Raw genomic sequence first — 21,669 nt, forward strand, 5'->3', positions numbered from 1 at the left:
ATCAAATGATATTAAAGAGTTAAAAACCAGCTTACATTTAATTTGTGGGAGAGTATGCACTAACTGTATCTTCTCTAAATTAAAAACAAAACTAAGCTTCAGGTGAGTTTCATCCTTTGAATTCCCCTTCCTTGTATCAGAAAACATAGCAGGTAAGTCAATAATTGAGCACTCAATGAGCCCTACATAACAGGCCATTATTCAGAATGAGTTACAACCAGCACAAGGTGGGGAGGGGATGGTAAAAATGATCAATTTTTGGTAATTTCCGTTCAGTAGCAAAAATGTTAGCACTTTTATTTTTATATGGTTATCTCCCCATTTCCCAAAAGGCTTTTTAAAATTAAAATGTAGTTAATTTACAACCTTATATTAGTTTTAGGTGCATAATAGTTATTCAGTATTTTTATAGATCATACTCCATTTCAAATTATTTTAAAATAATGGCTACATTTCCCTATGCTTACAGTATATCCTTGTAGTTTATTTTATAAATAGTAGTCTCTGTCTCTTAATCCCTTGTCTGTCTTATCCCTCCCCTCTCCTCTCTGATAACCACTAATCTCTACTTCATATCCGTTTGTTTTGTCATATTCATTCTTTATATTTTTTAGATTCCACAAATAAGTAATTAACGGAGTATTTGTCTTTGTCTGAATTATTTCACAAAGGATAATACCCTCTAGGTCCACCAACATAGTTGCACAAGACCTTTTTCTTTTCTTAGTGTTATGTACTACCATATACACCAGAAATCTCAAGACCAATATGCAGCCTCTCTATGTTAAAGAAACTATCAGAAGGACTATTTTACCAAAACAACAGTGACCTGCATGCTAGTTACTACCCTTACCATCCATAGGCTAATATACTAACCCACCTGATAATCTTGGGAATTCTTGGCCTGAGGATTTAACCCACTTGGTCTTGTCAAATCTACAAGTAACTCAGCAACATTAGTGATATCTATTTCAGCTAGAGGAGAAGACGCAGGGGCATTGGCCAGTGTTTGCAGAGTTGGAAGAAAGGCTTCTTCAAAACATTCCTGGTTAGTCCTATTGAAAAACAATTCAAGGTATGTTAGCAAAGAAAAAGCATATGATTTTTTTTTAATAAATTTATTTATTTTAGTTGGGGGCTAATTACTTTACAATATTGTAGTGGTTTTTGCCATACATTGACATGAATCAGCCATGGGTTTACATGTGATCCCCACCCTGAACCCCCCTCCCACCTCCCTCCCCATCCCATCCCTCTGGGTCATCCCATTGCCCCAGCCCGGAGCATTTGTCTCATGCATCGAACCTGGAATGGTGTTCTGTTTCACATATGATAATATACGTTTCAATGCTATTCTCCCAGAACATCCCACCCTCACCTTCTCCCTCAGAGTCCATAAGACTGTTCTATGCATCTGTGTCTCTTATTATGTCTCGCATATAGGGTTATCGTTACCATCTTTCAAATTCCATATATATGCATTAGTATTCTGTATTGGTGTTTTTCTTTCTGGCTTACTTCACTCTGTATAATGGGCTCCAGTTTTATCCATCTCAATAGAACTGATTCAAATGTATTCTTTTCAATGGCTGAGTAATATTCCATTGTGTATATGTACCACAGCTTCCTTATCCATTCGTCTGCTGATGGACATCTAGGTTGCTTCCATGTCCTGGCTATTGTAAACAGTGCTGCGATGAACATTGGGGTACACGCGTCTCTTTCAATTCTGGTTTCCTTGGTGTGTATGCCCAGCAGTGGGATTGCTGGGTCATATGGCAGTTCTATTCCCAGTTTTTTAAGGAATCTCCACACTGTTCTCCATAGTGGCTGTACTAGTTTGCATTCCCACCAACAGTGTAAGAGGGTTCCCTTTTCTCCACACCCTCTCCAGCATTTATTGCTTGTAGACTTTTGGATAGCAGCCATTCTGACTGGCGTGAAATGGTACCTCACTGTGGTTTTGATTTACATTTCTCTAATAATGAGTGATGTTGAGCATCTTTTCATGTGTTTGTTAGCCATCTGTATGTCTTCTTTGGAGAAGTGTCTGTTTAGTTCCTTGGCCCATTTTTTGATTGGGTCGTTTATTTTTCGGGAATTCAGCTGCAGGAGTTGCTTGTATATTTTTGAGATTAATTGTCTGTTGCTTCATTTGCTATTATTTTCTCCCATTCTGAAGGCTGTCTTTTCACCTTGCTTATAGTTTCCTTTGTTGTGCAAAAGCTTTTAATTTTAATTAGGTCCCATTTGTTTATTTTTGCTTTTATTTCCAATATTCTGGGAGGTGTGTCATGGAGGATCCTGCTGTGATTTATGTCAGAGAGTGTTTTGCCTATGTTTTCCTCTAGGAGTTTTAGTTTCTGGTCTTACGTTTAGATCTTTAATCCATTTTGAGTTTATTTTTGTGTATGGTGTTAGAAAGTGTTCTAGTTTCATTCTTTTACACGTGGTTGACCAGTTTTCCCAGCACCACTTGTTAAAGAGATTGTCTTTTCTCCATTGTATATTCTTGCCTCCTGTGTCGAAGATAAGGTGTCCATAGGTGCGTGGATTTATCTCTGGGCTTTCTATTTTGTTCCATTGATCTATATTTCTATCTTTGTGCCAGTACCATACTGTCTTGATGACTGTGGCTTTGTAGTAGAGCCTGAAGTCAGGCAGGTTGATTCCTCCAGTTCCATTCTTCTTTCTCAAGATTGCTTTGGCTATTCGAGGTTTCTTATATTTCCATACAAATTGTGAAATGATTTGTTCTAGTTCTGTGAAAAATACCGTTTGTAGCTTGATAGGGATTGCATTGAATCTATAGATAAGCATATGATTCTTTAAAAACAACATTATATGTAAAATTCACCCTATCAAGATATAGTACAAGTTTATCTAGGAAAGAGCTAAACAATTCAGGTAGATAGAATCTAGGTAAATTCTTCTCATTTACCACTGAAGAAAAAGAAAACTAACAACAAAATACTATGACTCATGAGGAGCCTGGATTCACTTTCAAGATAGACTTTGGTTTATCAATATGACTAAATACCTGCTTGCATAAGCAAACATGGGGAAGAACACGCCTAGGCAATGTCGAAGTCGAACATCCTCTTCAGTCACAGGATTGTACCATAACAAGACAAGATGAGAAAGAATCCTGCTGCTGACCAAAAGTCCAGAGAACATCAGCTTGGCTAGTCCTTCTGCAGCTCCTGTCCTGAGTTCAGACACCTATTAAAAATGACTTTCATTAAAAGAAAATTTTTATTTGTATTAATACTTCCCTTTTAGGCCTTACATTGTAGCCCATCCTACAGTACTTTTATATAAATTTATCCAAAATCATTCATGTTATTATGATTATTTAAAGGCACATAAGAGGATTTTATTTCTTCTTTTTAGGTTAAGGCTATGTGACAAACTATTAGTCTAGCTATAAATTCCCTTTCAACTCTTCAGAAGAACAAGAAGAACCAAAAGGTAATACTGTGAAATCAGAAACCAAAACCATATGTATTAAACACTTATCATGGTCCTAAGATATAGAAAACTTTCAATAACAGTCTCTACCATCAGAGAAGGTGTCTATAAATGAAAGTTCCATAGGCAGGAGTGGCAATATGTGTGAATAACAGGTAAAACGTGAATAGAAGGTGCACAAGAAGAAAAAGGGATTCCTAAAAAAGGGTAACCAAAACAAAACTAGAGAAAAAAATGAAAAGAGAGGTAGTGGTATTCAAACAGAGATACAGGTATAAAAGAGTAGTAGTTAAAAATACTGACTATTGAGCCTGAATTAAATTCAAGCCTCTGACACTTCCTAGCTGCATGATCTGACCCTGTGCATATTACTTAATTTCTTTGTGCCTCATTTTTTTCATATATAAAAAATGGGATAACAGCAGTACTTATCACAAAAGAAAAGAATATATGTAAAACTCTCAGAAGCGCCATCCACACAGTAAACTCTTAACAAATGTCAGTGATTATTTTTATTAAAGATAGAAAGTAAGTTTTCTTAGCAATCAGATTAGAGACCTTGAAAGTTAGGGAAAGAAATTCACCCTCAATGAGGTAGGATATAGTTGAAGATTTTTGAAAGAGTACTTAGACTAATGAGATTTCAGGAAAATTATATTGACAGGTCATAGATTATTTAACTAGATTCTGTGATGTATATGCAGACTACATCATCCGAAAGTCGGGCTGGATGAAGCACAAGCTGGAATCAAGACTGCCGGGAAAAATATCAATAACCTCAGATAGGCAGATGACACTACCTTTATGGCAAAAAAAACAGAGGAACTAAAGAGCCGCTTGATGAAAGAGAAAGAGGACAGTGAAAAAGCTGACTTAAAACTCAACATTCAAAAAATGAAGATCATGGCATCCAATCCCAACACTTCATGGCAAATAGATGGAGAAACAATGGGAACAGTGACAGACTTTATCTTCTTCAAAATCACTGCAGATGGTGACTACAGCCATGATATTAAAAAGACACTTGCTCCTTGGAAGAAAAGCTATGACCAACCTAGAGAGCATATTAAAAAGCAGACACGTTACTTTGCCGACAAAGGTCCATATAGTCAAAGCTATGGTTTTTCCAGTAGTCGTGTGGATGTAAGAGTAGGACCATAAAGAAAGCTGAGCACTGAAGAATTGACGCTTTTGAGCTGTGGTGTTGGAGAAGACTCTTGAGAGTCCCTTGGACTGTAAGAAGATCAAACCAGTCAATCCTAATGGAATTCAATCCTGAATATTCACTGGAAGGGCTGAAGCTGAAGCTCCAATAGTTTGGCCACCTGATGCAAAGACCTGCCTCACTGGAAAAGACCCAGATGCTGGGAAAGATTGAAAGCAGGAGAAGGGGATGACAAAGGATGAGATGGTTGGATGGCATCACCGATTCAACGGACATGAGCTTGAGCAAGCTCTGGGAGTTGGTGATGGACAGGGAAGCCTGGTGTGCTGCAGTCCATAGGGCTGCAAAGAGTCAGACACGACAGAGCAACTGAACAACAACAGTGTTGACAGGTCATGATCTGGGAATGAAAGACAAGTCTAAACTAGAGGGGACAGAAGGGAAAACAGTGGAATGAGGAAATACAAAAACTATTTCAGTAATTTTTTCAAAACTCAAAAAGAAAAAGAAAAATATAGAGGTTGATAAGATTAATAAGTGCCAGAGTATCAGCAGGTTCTTTCCACACACAAACTCATTTAGGGCTCAAAACAACCATGAGGGCAGAGACTTTGTTCCACCCAGCACTGTACTCTCAAGAGCATATAGTGACTGGCACATAAATAGCTGTCAAACACTCGTTGACTAAATTAAAGAACCAGCCCACTGAATAAGCATCATTTTTCCCATTTCAAAGATAAAGGAACAGGCCAGAGACAGTAAATACCTTATTGAAGATTCAAAGATGTTATCAGAACACAAGTTTGTAAGTCTCCAATTCCAAAGGCTGCATGCCTTTTATCTTTTTAAAATTTCTAACATAGGAATTTGAATTGGGACAGGACTGCAGGTCTTTAAAGCATGTAAAAAAAAACTTGTATATGGCCCAGGGGACAATTAAGAAAGTCAAGATTTTTTTAGTGGTTATGACAAAAATAAAATCAAAGTCACAGAATCTAGTGAAGCCAGAAAGAGATTAATGAACCTGCACTACTAAAAAAAAAAAAAAAAAAAAAAAAACCAAAAAACAAAACTCATTCATCTACAGTCAAAGTTTTCCTGTTCAATAGTTTTCCGCCTACGCAATGTCAGCAAACCCACAGCACCAGATAATTCCCAACAAGAAGTCAGTCTTATCACTTGGCTAGTAACTTAAAATTTAAGAAAATACTAAGGACTTATTTCCACCAATTTATAGTCAAAATGTGGTGTCAAAGTGTTACAGTAGGAAAGACATTAAATATTAATTTAAAAAAGGTCAACTCATCAAAAAGATACTTATAAACATAAAACAAACAACAGAGCCCCAAAACATCTGGACTATACTGATGGAACTGTAGGGAGAAGGCAGCCCGAAATAGTAACTGAAGACGTTAATATGCTGCTTTCCATAATGAACAGAACAGCTGGACAGACCAATAAGGAAGTAGAGGACTTAACACCATACACCTACCAAACATACAAAACACTCCCCCCAACAACAGTAGACTACATAGTCTTCTCAAGTGCACATTGAACATTCTCAAGAATAGAGCCTGTATTAGACCCAAAACAAGCCTCAATAAATTCATAAAGAATCACATCATACAAAGTATCTTCTCCAACTACAGTGGAAAACACCTGAAAAGCGTAACAGAAGGAAACTGTAAAATTCACAAGTATGTAAATTAAACAATATACTCTTCCTACACACCAACAGGTCAAAGTAGTCATCAAAATGAAAATTAGAAACTACTTAATTAGATGAATAAAAATAAAAAATACAAAAACTTTTGATACACACCAAAGTGTACAGAGGAAAATTTATAGCAGTAAATGTCTACATTAAAAAAAATCTAAAACCAATAAGCTAACTTTACATCTTAAAGAACTAAAAAAGGAAACAAAATTAGAGGAAAAAACAAACTCAAACCAGAAGTTGGTTCTTTGAAAAGATCAACACACTTGAAAAACCTTTCCTTATATTGACAAAAAAAAAGATGCAAATAACTAAAATCAGAAATGAAAGCAGGAACATTACAACTGACCTTACAGAAATAAAAAGGATTATAAACATAATACTAAGAACTGAATATCAACAAATTAAACAACCTAGATGAAATGAACCACATCCTAGAAACACACAAATTGCCAAAAGGGCCTTAAGAAGAAATAGAAAATCTGAATACACCAATAAAAAATACATAGATTGAATAAGTAAATCAGAACCTTCTCCAAAAGAAAAGTCTAAGACTAGACGCGTTCACTGATAAATTCTACCAAATATTTAAAGAACTGACAGCAATCTTTCTCAAAGTCTTCCTAAAAAACAGAAGAGGAGAAAACAATTCCTACTTCAATTTATGAGGTCAGTATTACCCTGACACCAAAGGCAGACAAAGACAATGCAAGGAAACTACAGATTAATTTCCCTTATGAATACCAATGTAAAAAATCTTTACCAAATTACTAGCAAACCAAATCCAACAACATATTAAAAAGATTATACAACATAACTCAGTGGGATTTATCCAAAGAATGCAAGGGTGGTTCAATATAAGAAAATGAAGCATTATAATGTACCATAGCAATTAAAAAAAAAAAATCACATGATCGTTTCAACTCATACAGAAAAACCATTTGACAAAATTAAGACAAGCTTTTATGATTAGGGGGAAAAACCTCAGAGAAATAAAAATAGAATTTCTTCAAAACGATAAAGGGCATTTATTAAGAATCCACATTATAGTCAACAAAGACTGAAAACTTTTCCCTAAGATCAGAAACAGGACAAGGATGCCTTTTTTAACCACTGCTATTCAAGACTGTACAGCAAGTTCTAGCCAGAACAATTAGACCAGAAAAAGAAATAAAAGATATTCAAATTGAAAAGGAAGAATTAAAACTGTCTCTTCACAGATAACTTGATCTTCGAGAGAAAATGCCAAAGAATACACATACAGAAACTACACGAGTTAGCAAATGAATGCAGCAAAGTTGCATGGTACAAAATTAAATCAATCCATACACAAAAATACAGCTGAGTTTCTATACAACATGAATGAACAATCCAAAAAAGAAATTAAGAAAATAATTCCATTTATAATGGCATCCAAAATAAAATATATGGAATAAATTTAACCAAGGAAGTAAAAAACATGAACCCAGACACCTATATAACATTTTTGAAAGAAATCAAAGACGACCTAAATACAAGTAAAGACATTTGAGTTAATGGATTGGAAAACATTAAGATGGCAATACTGCCCCAATGCAATCTACATATATTCAATGCAATCCCTATCAAAATTCCAACAGACTTTTTTGCAGAAATGGACAAGTCAATCCTCAAATTCATAAGAACTTCAAGGTACTTCAAATAGCCAAAACAATACTGAAAATAATGAGCCGAAATTGGAAAACTCAATTCCCTGGTTTCAAACATTACTATGAAGTTACATGAATCAAGACAGTTTGGTACTGGCCCAGGATGGACACAGACAATGAAAAAGAATTGAGAATCCAGAAATAAATCCATATACTGATGATCAATTGACTCTCTGATCCTCCACAATGGTGCTAAAACAATTCAGTAGGAAAAGAATAATCTCTTCAACAAATGGTGCTGAGACAACTGGACGTCCACAGTTAAACCAATGAAATTGGACTTCTACCTCACACCATTTACTGAGATATTAGATGAAAACGCACTAATACATCTAAATCAAAAGCTAAAGGAGTAAAACTTTTAGAAGAAAATAAAAGGATAAACTTTCATGACTTCTGATTAGACAGTGTTGTCTTAGACAAAACACCAGAAGCACAAGCAACAAAAGATAAATTAGTCTTCATCAAAACCTAAAACTTCATAAAAATCTAAGAACATTATTAAAAAAGTAAAAAGCCCAATTTAAAAATGAGCAAAGGATTTGAATAGATATTTCTCTAAACAAGGCATACAAATAGCCAAATGGCACAGGGAGATACTCATCACTAGTCATTAGAGTAATTTAATTCAAAACTACAGTGAGGTGCCAATCCAATCTACTAAAATGGCTAAAAATTTCAATAACAATTTTCTCGTATTAATTTTAATAACAAACAATAAAATTGTTTAAAATAACAAGTGTTGATAAGGATGGAACCCCTGTTCATTGTTGGTACACTAGGAATGTAAAGTAGTTCAGCTGCTATGAAAAACAGTTTGGCAGGTCCTCAAAAACTTAAAGAAATTACCATATGAAACCATGAAATTCCTACAGAAAAAACAGAGGGTAGTAAGCTCCTTAACATAGGCAATAAAAGCAAAAATAAACAAGTGGGACTGTATCAAACTGAAAATCATCTCACAGCAAAGGAAATCATCAACAAAATGAAAAGACAGCCTATGGAATGGGAGAAAGTATTTGCAAATTATATATCTGATAAAGGATTAATATCCAAAATTATATATAAAGAACTCTACTACAACTCAATAGCAAAACCAACAATTTGATTAACTGCTGTTCCCTGGTCATCTGCCTTCCAGGCAGTTAAGTCCAGTTGTTAAGACTCCACCTTCCACTGCAGGGGGCGTGGGTTCAACCTTCCTGACTTCAGATTATACTACAAAGCTATAGTCAAGATCATACTGGCACAAAAGAATAAATACAGACAAATGGAACTAGATGGAGAGCCCAGAGGTAATCCCATGCACATATGGATGCCTTATTTTTGACAAAGGAGGAAAGAATATACAATGGGGCAAAGATAGTCTCTTCAGTAAGTGCTGCTGGGAAAACTGGACAGCTACGTGTAAAAAAATAAAATTAGAACACTTCCTAATACCATACACAAAGATAAGACTCAAAATGGATTAAAGACCTAAATGTAAGACCAGAAACTATAAAACTCCTAGAGGAAAACACAGGCAGAACACTCTATGACATAAATCACAGCAAGATCCTCTATGACCCACCAACTAGAGTAATGGAAAAATAAATAAATAAACAAACACATAGGACCTAATTAAATTTAAAAGCTTCTGCACAGCAAAGGAAACTATAAACAAAGTGAAAAGACAACCCTGAGAATGGGAATAAATAACAGTAAATCAAACAACTGACAAAGGATTAATCTCAAAAATACACAAGCAGCTCATACAAATCAATAACAACAAAAACAATCAAAAAATGGGCAAAAGACCTAAACAGACATTTCTCCAAAGAAGACATGCAGATGTCTAACAAATACATGAAAAGATGTTTAACTTCGTTCATTAAAGAGAAATGCGAATCAAAACTACAATGAGATATTATCTCATAGTGGTCAGAATGGCCATCGTCAAAAAATCTACAAACAATAAATGCTAGAGAGGGTGTGGAGAAAAGGGAACCCTCTTGCACTGTTGGTGGGAATGCAAATTGATACAGCCACTATGGAGAAAAGTATGGCGACTCCTTAAAAAACTAGGAATAAAACCACCATATGACTCAGCAATCCCATTACTAGGCATATACCCTGAAGAAATTAAAACTGAAAAAGACACATGTAACCCAATGTTTACTGCAGCTCTATTTACAATAGTTAGGACATGGAAGAAACCTAGATGTCCATTGACAGATGAATGGATAAAGAAGCTGTGCTCTCGCGCACACACGCGTGCGCGCTCTCTCTCTCTCTCTCTCTCTCTCTCTCTCTCTCTCTCTCTATATATATATATATATATATATATATATATATATATATATATATATATATAATGGAATATTACTCAGCCATAAAAAAGGAACATACTTCAGTCCTAATGAGGTGGATGAACCTAGAGACTGTTATACAGAGTGAAGTAAGTCAAAAAGAGAAAAACAATTATCGTATACTAATGCATATATATGGAATCTAGAAAGAGGGCACTGATGTACCTATTTGCAGAGCAGCAGTGGAAACACAGACATTAAGAACAGACTTATGGACACGGCTAGGTGGGGAGAAGGGGAGGGTAGGAAATATGGTGAGAGTAACATGGAAACATACATTACCGTATGTCAAATAGACAGTCAATGGGAATTTGCTGTATGACTCAGGTAACTCAAAGCAGGGTTTAGTAACAACCTAGAAGGGTGGGATAGGGAGGGAGGTGGGAGGGAAATTCAAGTGGGATGGGACATGGGTATATCTATGGCAGATTCACGTTGATGTTTGGTAGAAACCAATGCAATACTGTAAAGCAATTATTCTTCAATTAAAACTAAGTTTTTTAAAAAATGGGCAGAGGAATTGATAAACATTTTTTGAAAGAAGATATACAAATGGCTGACAGGTACATGAAAAGGTGCTCAATATCACTAATCACCAGGAAAACACAAAACAAAGCTAAAATGAGGGACTTCCCTGGTGGTCCAGTGGTTAAGACTCCACCTTCCAACTCAGGGGGGCATGGATTTGATCCCTGGTTAGGGGAACTAAGATCCCACATGCTATATGGTGCAAAAAAAAAAAACAACCCAGCAACAACTGATCATACCTTGTACCATATACAAAAGATTACCTCAAAAATGGATAAAAACCAAAATGGAAAAACCTAAAAAGAATTTAAGGGAAAAAAAAAATCACAATGAGATATCACCTCACAATGTTAAAATGGTTTTATCAAAAAGACATTTGGCAAGGATGTAAAGAAAAAAGAACCTAAGTGCAGTCTTGGTGGGAATGTAAACTGGTGTAGTCATTATGAAAAGTAGGATGAAATTCTTCAAAACAGTAAAAACACAAATACTATATGATTCAGCAATCCCATTTTTGGGTATATATCCAAAGGAAATGAAAAGAGAATCTTGAAGACATATCTACATTCCCATGTTCACTGTAGCATTATTTACAAGAGCTAAGATATGGAAACAACGTATGTGTCCATTAGTGAATGAATAGAGAAGATGTGAGATATATAGTGCAATATTATTCAGGCATAAAAAAGGAAGGAAATCCTGCCATTTGCAACAACAGGACTAGACCCTGAGGACAATATACTAAGTGAAACAGCCCGACAAATACTTTTTTTCTATCACTTATATGTAGAAATCTCTCAAAAAGTTAAACTCAGAGAAACAGTAGAATAGTGGTTACCACAGATTGGTAGGTGGGGGCAAATATAAAGAGGTTGGTCAAAGGGTGTATTTTCAGTTATAAGATGAATAAGTTCTATTATACCTTTAAAAAAAAGATGAATAAGTTCTAGAGACCAAATATAAAATATGGTGGCTAGATGGTAACACTATAATATTACTAAAATCTGCTGAGAGAACATTAATGTTCTAACTTTAAAAAGAAAGTAAGGCTGAGGATATATTAAGCAACTAGTTGGGATGAGGAGCAGAACAGCAAAGAAGAATTAATATATGACCTGGTAACCCTACTTCTAGAAATATTCTCAAAAGAACTGAAAACAGCTACTCGGCCATACATATCTTCAGACCAGCACTATTCACAACACCCAAAGGTGGAAACAGTCCAAATATCCTTCAGTGGATGAATGGCTAAATAAATTGTGGTATATACATAGAACAGAATATTATTCTGCCATAAGAAGGCTTGTAACACAAGTCACAACATAGATAAACCTTGAAAAAAGCTAAGTGAAAGAAAACAGACAGGAAGTCACATATTTTATGATTCCATTTACAGGAAATATCCAGAAGAGTTATATCCATAGAGACAAAATGCAAATTGATGGTTGTTACAGGCTGGTAGGAGGAGACACTGGGAGCAACTACTTAATGAGTAGTTTCCTTTGGGATAATAAAAATGTTTTAAAAATTAGAGGTAGTGGTTGCACTACACTAAATGTCAATGAGCTGTTCACTCTAAAATTGTTACTTTATGTTATGTCAATTTCATCTCAATAAAAATTAAAAATTTAATAATTTAAATGTTTTTAGATGCTTTAAAAATGTAGTTAATGAGTACCTTAAGGAAAGAGATCTAAGCCCATACATACCATATCTTAGAACTTGCACCCACTCAACATAAGATTATTTTAAATTATTTCTTAAGACTCTTTGGGAGGACTTCCCTGGCAGTCCAGTGGTTAAGATGCTGTGCTTTCAATGCAGGGGGTGGGAGTTCAATCCCTGGTTGAGGAACTAAAATCCCCATGCCAAAAAAGAAAAAAAAAAAAAACAAAAAAAAACTCCTGGGGAAGAAATTTGTAAGTCATAAATCATAAGACAGAGAAAAAAGATGAAAAAACAACCTCTCAGTAGTCATTTTATTTTTGTTTACACTTCAATTCTCTAAACATGTAATTTGATAGTGGGAAATTAGGTATATTACAAGTGAAAGAATTTAATTATGATATTCAACAGGCAAAAATTTAAAAAATGCTGGCCAAGTTTAAACTTCAGCTTAAAAAACTAAAAAGGGCATAAACATATATATGCTAAAAATGACCTTGCACACTAATAGGGCCATGATTATTTCTTACCTCGCTATCTAAGAAATCAGAAAGTAGTTTCAGAACATTCTTGGCTATAGCAGTCTCTTCTTCAGATTCTTTTGACTCTTGCTCTTCATTGGTGTTTATTTCTGCACCTTCCTTTTGAGTATCTTTGATTTTTTTAGTTTTAAATGGTTCAAATCCAAATGTCATCAGTTGGTCAAAGATTGCCTTTAAAGCACTTATTTTTATTGTCACATCATCAATTTGCAAAACCTAAATTGAAACAACATCCCCCACCAAAAGTAAATTAGGTACACTTTCATTCTGTTCACACAACATAAAATTAACATATATCTTAGTCTAATTTCAACAGTGTCAAGTCTACATATAATATTTTTAAAACCTTAATTAAAATTTATTCTAAAGTTATTGTTATTTATACCATGACACTTTAAAGAGTTACATTTCTTTCAGAAAAAGTTCGTCAGTAAAAATTTTCTGAACTAGAGTCAAGCGGAATTATATCATTTTTCCTTTTATATATAAAAATGTGTATGAGTACATGTTCAATGAGTATATGTTCAACTATGATTTTATTATGTTTTTAAGATCTAGAAAAACTGTTTCATTACATTGCAATTGTTTAGGGCCATCTATAAAGACAAAAATATTACATTCTAACTAATGAAAAGCATTTACTAGAACATCAGTATTCCTCTAGGCTATCAAGCTCCATTAAAGACAAATTTTTTTCTGATTAGTCCGATAAATTCAGATTTCATTAATCATCAAATCAGTTTTCACTGAACTGGACTCCTTTATAAAAGGGAGTAAATCACAAAACCCAGCAGTATGTATGAGTATCCTAAGTTAAGAAAACTGAATTCCTATAAACCAAATTTCAAAGCCATGAAAAAAAATAGAGTTGAATGTTTCTACTATGAAGAAATTTACTATTAGTATGTTCTCTAATGTACTTAAATTTTGGTCATTGACAAGCTTGACTGATTGATAAGCTATACAGCTTAGCTCATAGAATGAAAAAAAAAAAAATCACCAGCAAGTCTGTCAAATAAATGAATTGAGAAAAATGGCTCAAAATTACAATACTTAATTTTAAGACACACCTATTACATTTTCTTATGGCAAGCCTCGCAAATCCAAATTTATTTCTAAGAATGTACTGTCGTGACCATTCTCTACAAATTTTAAACACAATACTCTCTCAACTTATATGCAGAGTATATCATGAGAAACGCTGGGCTGGAGGAAGCACAAGCTGGAATCAAAATTGCCAGGAGAAATATCAATAACCTCAGATATGCAGATGACAGCACCCTTATAGCAGAAAGTGAAGAAGAACTAAAGAGTCTCTTGATGAAAGTGAAAGAGGAGAGTGAAAAAGTTGGCTTAAAGCTCAACATTTAGAAAACTTAGATTATGGCATCCTGTCCCATCACTTCATGGCAGATAGATGGGGAAACAGTGGAAACAGTGGCTGACTTTATTTTTTTGGGCTCCAAAATCACTGCAGATGGTGACTGCAGCCATGAAATTAAAAGACACTTACTCCTTGGAAGGAAAGTTATGACCAACCTAGACAGCATATTTAAAAGCAGAGACATTAGTTTGCCAACAAAGGTCCGTCTAGTCAAGGCTATGGTTTTTCCAGTGGTCATGTATGGATGTGAGAGCTGGACTATAAAGAAAGCTGAGCGTCAAAGAATTGATGCTTTCGAACTGTGGTGTTGGAGAAGATTCTTGAGAGTCCCTTGGACTGCAAGGAGATCCAACCAGTCCATCCTAAAGGAAATCAGTCCTGGGTGTTCATTGGAAGGACTGATGCTGAAGCTGAAACTCCAATACTTTGGCCACCTGATGTGAAGAGCTGACATGTTTGAAAAGACCCTGATGCTGGGAAAGATTGAGGGCAGGAGAAGGGGACGACAGAGGATGAGATGGTTACATGGCATCACTGACTTGATGGACATGGGTTGGGTGCACTCTGGGAGTTGGTGATGGACAGGGAGACCTGGAGTGCTGCGGTTCATTGGGTCGCAAAGAGTCAGACATGACTGAGCGACTGAACTGAACTGTCTCAGCAGCATCTTTGCCCTTTTCAGTCCTTTACTGGCTAGCAATAGCTCTCAATATTGGATATTTTTTAAATAAAGATTTTAAAATTAAATAATTTTCCTCTTCTGCCTTTCTAACAAGTGTGGATATATTTCTTAAATCAGTTTCTGCTAATCAAACTTGATTTAAAAAAAAAAAAAAACTGATTTCTTACTTTCCCAAAATACAGCTCTTTTCCCTTAATCTAAAATCTTCCAATGATAGCTCTGAAAATACCTTTATAAACAACTGAATCTGCTGTGGTTAAATTCTTTTGATTGCAAATCCCTTTGAAGATCTAATAAAAGTCCACCCCAGAATAACATTCAAAACATAGGCAAAATTCCACATACAGTTTATTTTACTGCATTTGTATCTGGTATCACTCACATTTTTAATGTACAAAAAATTATACTATTATTTTTCAGACAAACATTAATATCCAGTCCCTGAAAAAAGTTCAGAGATCAAAGTTAAAAGTTAAAAAAAGGTCAATTTTAATTAAAAAAAATTTTAATTCCACGACAAAGCTACTATTAACTATTTTGATTTGAAATGAAGGTAAAATTATGAAATAGTCTTGATAGGGAACATTTTTATTTTTCACATGAACTTGATTTTGGCAATTCCTTTTCACTACAGAAAATTATATAGGAGAAAACAATGCTCCTATAGCTCTGTCAAATGGGGGATGAGTTTAGTATTAAATAACTTCCTAATGCTACAGGACACTCTTAAGCATTAAATCCATATTACATTTCTTCTAAAATGACCAAAACACTTATTATTCATGTTGTTGTCACATTGTGTTAGTCACTCAGTTGTGTCCTACTCTTTGTGACCCCATGGACTGTAGTCCCTTAGGCTCCTCTGTCCATGGCATTCTCCAGGCAAGAATACTAGAGTTCGGTTTCCATTTCCTTCTCCATATTATTCATGTTATATCAACAAAAATTAAAAAGATCAAAATTCACATTTCAAATTTAAAAGTCAAGTGCATTACTGTACCTTTGGAAAGAGTTCTAGGCTGGTTTTTTTTGCAGCAGTACTAGAAATTTTATATAATTGTCTAACTTTAATTTCCTCTATCAGCATTCCAATTTGAAAACAACTTGTAAATTTTCAGTACTCATAATGGTATATAGGGCATCTTAATGAATGTTTTACCTCATTTTTAGAGTCAGAAAGCACTGTACTGAGTAAGCTAGACATAAATGAACCCTTCACTGTCAAATGTTCTAGTAAGATTTTTTCTTCCACTTAAAAAAAAAAGTAATGACTAGGGGTCAATCTACACTTCACTACCCTTCCTCTAGAAAGCCAGGAAACTGAAGTTGAGAACTTACTTGTTCAATTTCTTAGCAAAATCTCTTTGAAAATGTAGGATTTTATTTCCTGGGCATCTATAAAGCAATAAAATTCGTAATAGAAGATGGGACTCTTTTTAGAATTACTAGCAGAATCACTGATGCCAATACCTACTGATTTAAATAGTAATGGGAGATTTACTCTACATCTTAGAGCAAAACCAGATATATGGCCAAGTGCTATAAATGATTCACCTGGACAAAGTACAAAATCTTTCTCCCAGTTTGAAAAAAATTGTACATCATTTTAAAGATAATACCTGACATTCCAAGTTTCCAAAAGAATCTCACTTAATAGAAATTTTACTCTGATAATGAGCATGGGATGATAAATATAAACAAAGCAACATTAGGAATTTAATCCTTGCATATTAAATGAACTGATTAGATGCAAAGTACTCCAAAAAAGGAAATTATATCCAAACACTGAAATTTCTGAGAACTATCTTAAAAAAAAAAAGTATGGTTTTAAATTTTTTTCCTTTGATACAAGTCACAAACAGTTTGACCATTTCCAGAACACATGACTTACCCACGTCCTCCCTAACTGTATGCTTTCTTTTTCTTGGCAATATCATATGCAACATTAAAGGAAGTTTCATTTGGGTAATGGCCCAAATTTCGACTTATTAGTGAGGTCTTTCTTGATCAAACTGCTCCCACTCCCTATTCCCAGTTTTCATTTCCTTCCTCTGCTTTTTTTCCATCTGACATACTATTTACTGTTTATTTTTCACTGTGTATTTCCTCTGCAACTTTTATCTTGTGTTTTTCATTACCTATTTTATTTTTTCCTAAGTTAGAATAATGCAGGACATATTATATGCACTCAATATAATTTGCTATATGATCAATTTTAAAATACCTTAAATAATTGACATTTCATCTACAAAAACTTTTTAAAAACAGAAAAATCAAAAGATTAAAAATTGAGTTCCTAAAAGTCATCCATCATCATCAACATCAATAAGCTCTGGAATAGATTAAACTTATAATACTAGCACATTCAGACAGATTGAGTATTTATTTCAGGAAGTATAATCCAGATTTTAATCACGTGATAAATCCTACCTGCAATAGTAATACAAAATGTTTACTTGCAAAATCCTGATTCTGCAGTCCACAGCATCCCAAACACAATACAGCCAAATTTCTTACTATAGGATGAACATTTACTATTCCAGGAAGAATCTAAAATGAATTAGAAATTCAAATAATTTTGACTAGAACAAGAAATTTAAAACAGTATATTAAAAAGCTGGTCAAAATGAAAATTTCTGTAAGACCTCATAGATCTACTTCATTTCCATATATAGTCTATTAACTCAAAAAAGTAAATAGTAAATTGCTAAAACAGAAGAACAGTCAGAGCAAAATATAGTCCTTATATTCCCTCCACCTGCCAAAACCGACTTAATGGCTTCCCAGTGCTCAAAGAGAAGATAAAACTCCCTATTGTGTAGTCTCTCCCAGTACCATCTCATACCGCACTATCCCTTGCTCTTTGTTTATTCAATTGATCTGATTTCAATGTCTCCCAATTGGTGCTATCCACTAGGAACATAATGCAAGTCACATATGTCATTTTAAATTTTCTAATAGCCACATTATAGTAAAATGAAGCAGATGAAGTTAATTTTAATACATTTTATTCCAAAATAAATAAAACATTATCAACATATGTAATCAATATGTATCAATATTAAAAATTGAGATAATATTTTTAGCTGTGGTATTAAAAAATTTTATAGAAAAGTGAGATAACTTATGTTGCTTGTACTAAGTCTTTGAAACCCAATGTATTTTTACATTTATAACTACATATATATATTTAGAATAGTTTTTAATAGTCACAGGTTTTTAATATCACAGTATTCACAAGAGTAAATCTATACCATTCTTCCCTTCCTTTTTCACATATTTAATGCTATGCTATGCTATGCTATGCTAAGTCGTTTCAGTCATGTCCAACTCTATGCGACCCCATAGACGGCAGCCCACCAGGCTCCTCCGTCCCTGGGATTCTCCAGGCAAGAACACTGGAGTGGGTTGCCATTTCCTTCTCCAATGCATGAAAGTGAAAAGCGAAAGTGAAGTCGCTCGGTCGTGTCCGACTCTTAGCGACCCCATGGACTGCAGCCTACCAGGCTCCTCCGTCCATGGGATTCTCCAGGCAAGAGTACTGGAGTGGGATGCCATCAGCTTCTCCGCACCTACTTAATATGCCCACTCAAATGTAATCTCAAGGTCACCCTCCATGAACAGATGAAACTCATTATCTTAAGTTAACATATGACAATAAAGCTTTTCTTCATAGAAATTATCAATGGCATAAGCTTTCACTTGTTTATTTGATTGATGTCCCCTCTCACTTGACCAAAAGATCTACCAAGGGCAGTCTACATGTGTTTTGTAAATCATGTACACTCTATCCCCAATACTGAATGTATACTACATAATACACCATAATAAATATTATTTATATTTATTATAAAATCATTAATATTTATTCACTTTCATTTTTAAAGCACAGTAATTCCATTAAAATATTATTACTTCTATATCTAAATACCTTACTCTTTCAATCTTTAGGCAGATTACTTTTATACATTTAAAATCATTGTGACCATTCAATTTTGTATTCTTTGTTTCCTCAATATTGTATGTTTTCCCACATATATGGATATATGTCTTTGTAATTACTGTTTCAATTGTGTAGTTAATTATACCATAATTTATCATTCTCCTGCAACAGAACCAGACATGAAGCACACAGCAGAATTTTAAAATATCACTTTTCACTAGAGACATCTTCTTCCTTAAAATTAAAACTAAATTCTAGAGATTTAATAGATCTAGTTTTAATCAGCTCTGGACTGTTGTAAATAATAATCGGATTTCTTTACTATATTGACTAACTCATGACAATCCAAGGAACTAGATTTTAGATCACAATTGTTGGCTGTTTTTCACTAATCCCAAGTGAAAAAACCTTGGGGAGAATCCTGGAAGAGCTTGGATACATTTAAAATTTGCTTTGGATAAGTAGCAACATTACAAAAATACTCTAAAGCTGCATGTCTAATACCGTCACCACTAACCACATGTGGCTACTGAATACTTGAAATTTGATTTCTCCAGATTGAGATGTGCTTTAAGACTTAGTATGAAGAAAAGAATATAATTTTTATATTGACTAACTGATGAAATTATAATATCTGGGGTATATTGAGTTAAATATATTAAAATTAATTTCACATGTTTCTTTTTAATTTTTAAATGCAGCTACCAGAAAATTTAAAGTTAACAGGTGGTTTGCATTATATTTCTATCAGACGATGTTGTTCTAAGGCTTGCAGAATTTATATCCCTCTCCTGAGTAAAATGGAGATCACCTATAAAGGGTTACTTTAGTAAAAAGTCCCTTAAATATGCAGTAATAAACAAATTCCTTTCACAAGGCTTACAATGTAACGTTCTCAGTCTTTCTACACAGTAAGATTCTGGTACTTTAAATATTACTATTGTACCTCAGTATTTCTCTAACTATTCAAAAAATAAAGATACTCTGCATCTCTTGCCAGTATAATTTTTTCAAACTTTCTAAAAGAATAATTATAACTTATATACCAGGTCTTCTACATGCATTATCTTAATTTAATTCTCACAATATGAAGCAGCCACTACATTATTTCTTTCAACATACCAAAGATTCAATGATGCCATCCATGGTTGCACCTATACCTGTTGAAGTGGACATCTGCTTCAATAGTTCATAGCACAAAAGAAGACACTTCTGTAGGGTTTCAGCATCGTTCTAAAACAAAACACAAGATATTTTGCATTAGTAGGAATATATTCTGCCCACCCCTCAAATATTTGAGTAGTTTGTCTAAGACATGTTGTCTCTATATACATTCCCTGAACAACTTTAACCATTCACATAATTTACCATTTATGAGCTAGTTCAACTATTTTCTAAAGTTTCATATTCATATAGAAAACTGCCATAAGATATTTCCTCTTGTACGTCCAACAGGCTTTTTAAACTCAAAATGGCCAAAAGGGTACTTATTATTACCCAAATCCCTCCTCCTGTGCAACATCCATAAATACTGCTGCCATCTACCCAGCCATCCAAACCGAAAGACCTAGGATACACTACTGACTCACTGCTCTCCCTGTTACTAATTCCAAAATATGTTTCAAAACCATGACTTCTTTCCATATCCACTATCATCATATTCAGACCACAATCATCTCAAGCCTACATTATTCTAAGTCTTCAAACTAGTATGTCTGAGTGAAATTAATTTCCTGAGTAATAGTGATCTTCATAAGACATAAATCTCATTTTTAGTTCTACACCATGATCTTTAAACAGGTCAGCGTGGTCAAACAGATGCCAAGAGTAAACATCGACATTTTAAGAATCACTGAACTAAAATTTGAAAAGACCCTGATGCTGGGAAAGATTGAGGGCAGGAGGAGAAGCGAACAGAGGATGAGATGGTTGGGTGGTATCACCGACTCAATGGACATAGGTTTGGGTGGACTCCGGGAGTTGGTGATGGATGGGGAGGCCTGGCGAGCTGCGGTTCATGGAGTCGCTAAGAGTCGGACACGACTGAGCGACTGAACTGAACTGAACTAAAACGGACAGGAATGAGTGAATTTAATTCAGATGACCATTATATCTACTACTGTGGACAAGACTCCCTTAGAAGAAATGGAGAAGCCCTCATAGTCAAAAAAAAAGAATCTGAAATGCAGTACTTGGGTGCAATCTCAAAAATGACAGAATGATCTTGGTTCGTTTCCAAGGCAAACCATTCAAAATCATAGTAATCCAAGTCTATGCCCTAACCACTAACGCTGAAGAAGCTGAAGTCAAATGGTTCTATGAAGACCTACAAGATGTTCTAGAATGAACACCAAAAAAAGATGTCCTTTTCATCATAGGGGGCTGGAATGCAAAAGTAGGAAGTCGAGACATACCTGGAGTAACAGGCAAGTTTGGTCTTTGACTAGAAAATGAAGCAGGGCAAAGGCTAAGAGAGTTTTTCCAAGAGAACGCACTATCATAGCAAACACCCTCTTTCAAAAACACAAGAGACAAC

At 34.6% G+C, this 21,669-nt stretch overlaps 1 protein-coding gene across 1 annotated transcript in view; it reads right to left on the reverse strand.

Moving 5' to 3' along the window:
• NCAPG (non-SMC condensin I complex subunit G) overlaps nucleotides 1–21,669 on the reverse strand; it is a 45,552-nt gene that overhangs the window by 4,891 nt on the left and 18,992 nt on the right. Inside the window, exons 12-16 of the mRNA XM_081593557.1 lie at nucleotides 20,256–20,366; nucleotides 17,621–17,740; nucleotides 13,113–13,340; nucleotides 3,041–3,222; nucleotides 881–1,055 (exon numbers count right to left, since the gene is read on the reverse strand). Of these exons, the coding sequence (XP_081449683.1) occupies nucleotides 881–1,055; nucleotides 3,041–3,222; nucleotides 13,113–13,340; nucleotides 17,621–17,740; nucleotides 20,256–20,366 (816 nt within the window). The remainder of the gene's footprint in view (nucleotides 1–880; nucleotides 1,056–3,040; nucleotides 3,223–13,112; nucleotides 13,341–17,620; nucleotides 17,741–20,255; nucleotides 20,367–21,669) is intronic.

This window comes from Giraffa tippelskirchi, chromosome 1, assembly GCF_054371585.1.
Source record: "Giraffa tippelskirchi isolate mGirTip1 chromosome 1, T2T-mGirTip1v1.2.pri, whole genome shotgun sequence".
Taxonomy (NCBI): Eukaryota; Metazoa; Chordata; class Mammalia; order Artiodactyla; family Giraffidae; genus Giraffa; species Giraffa tippelskirchi.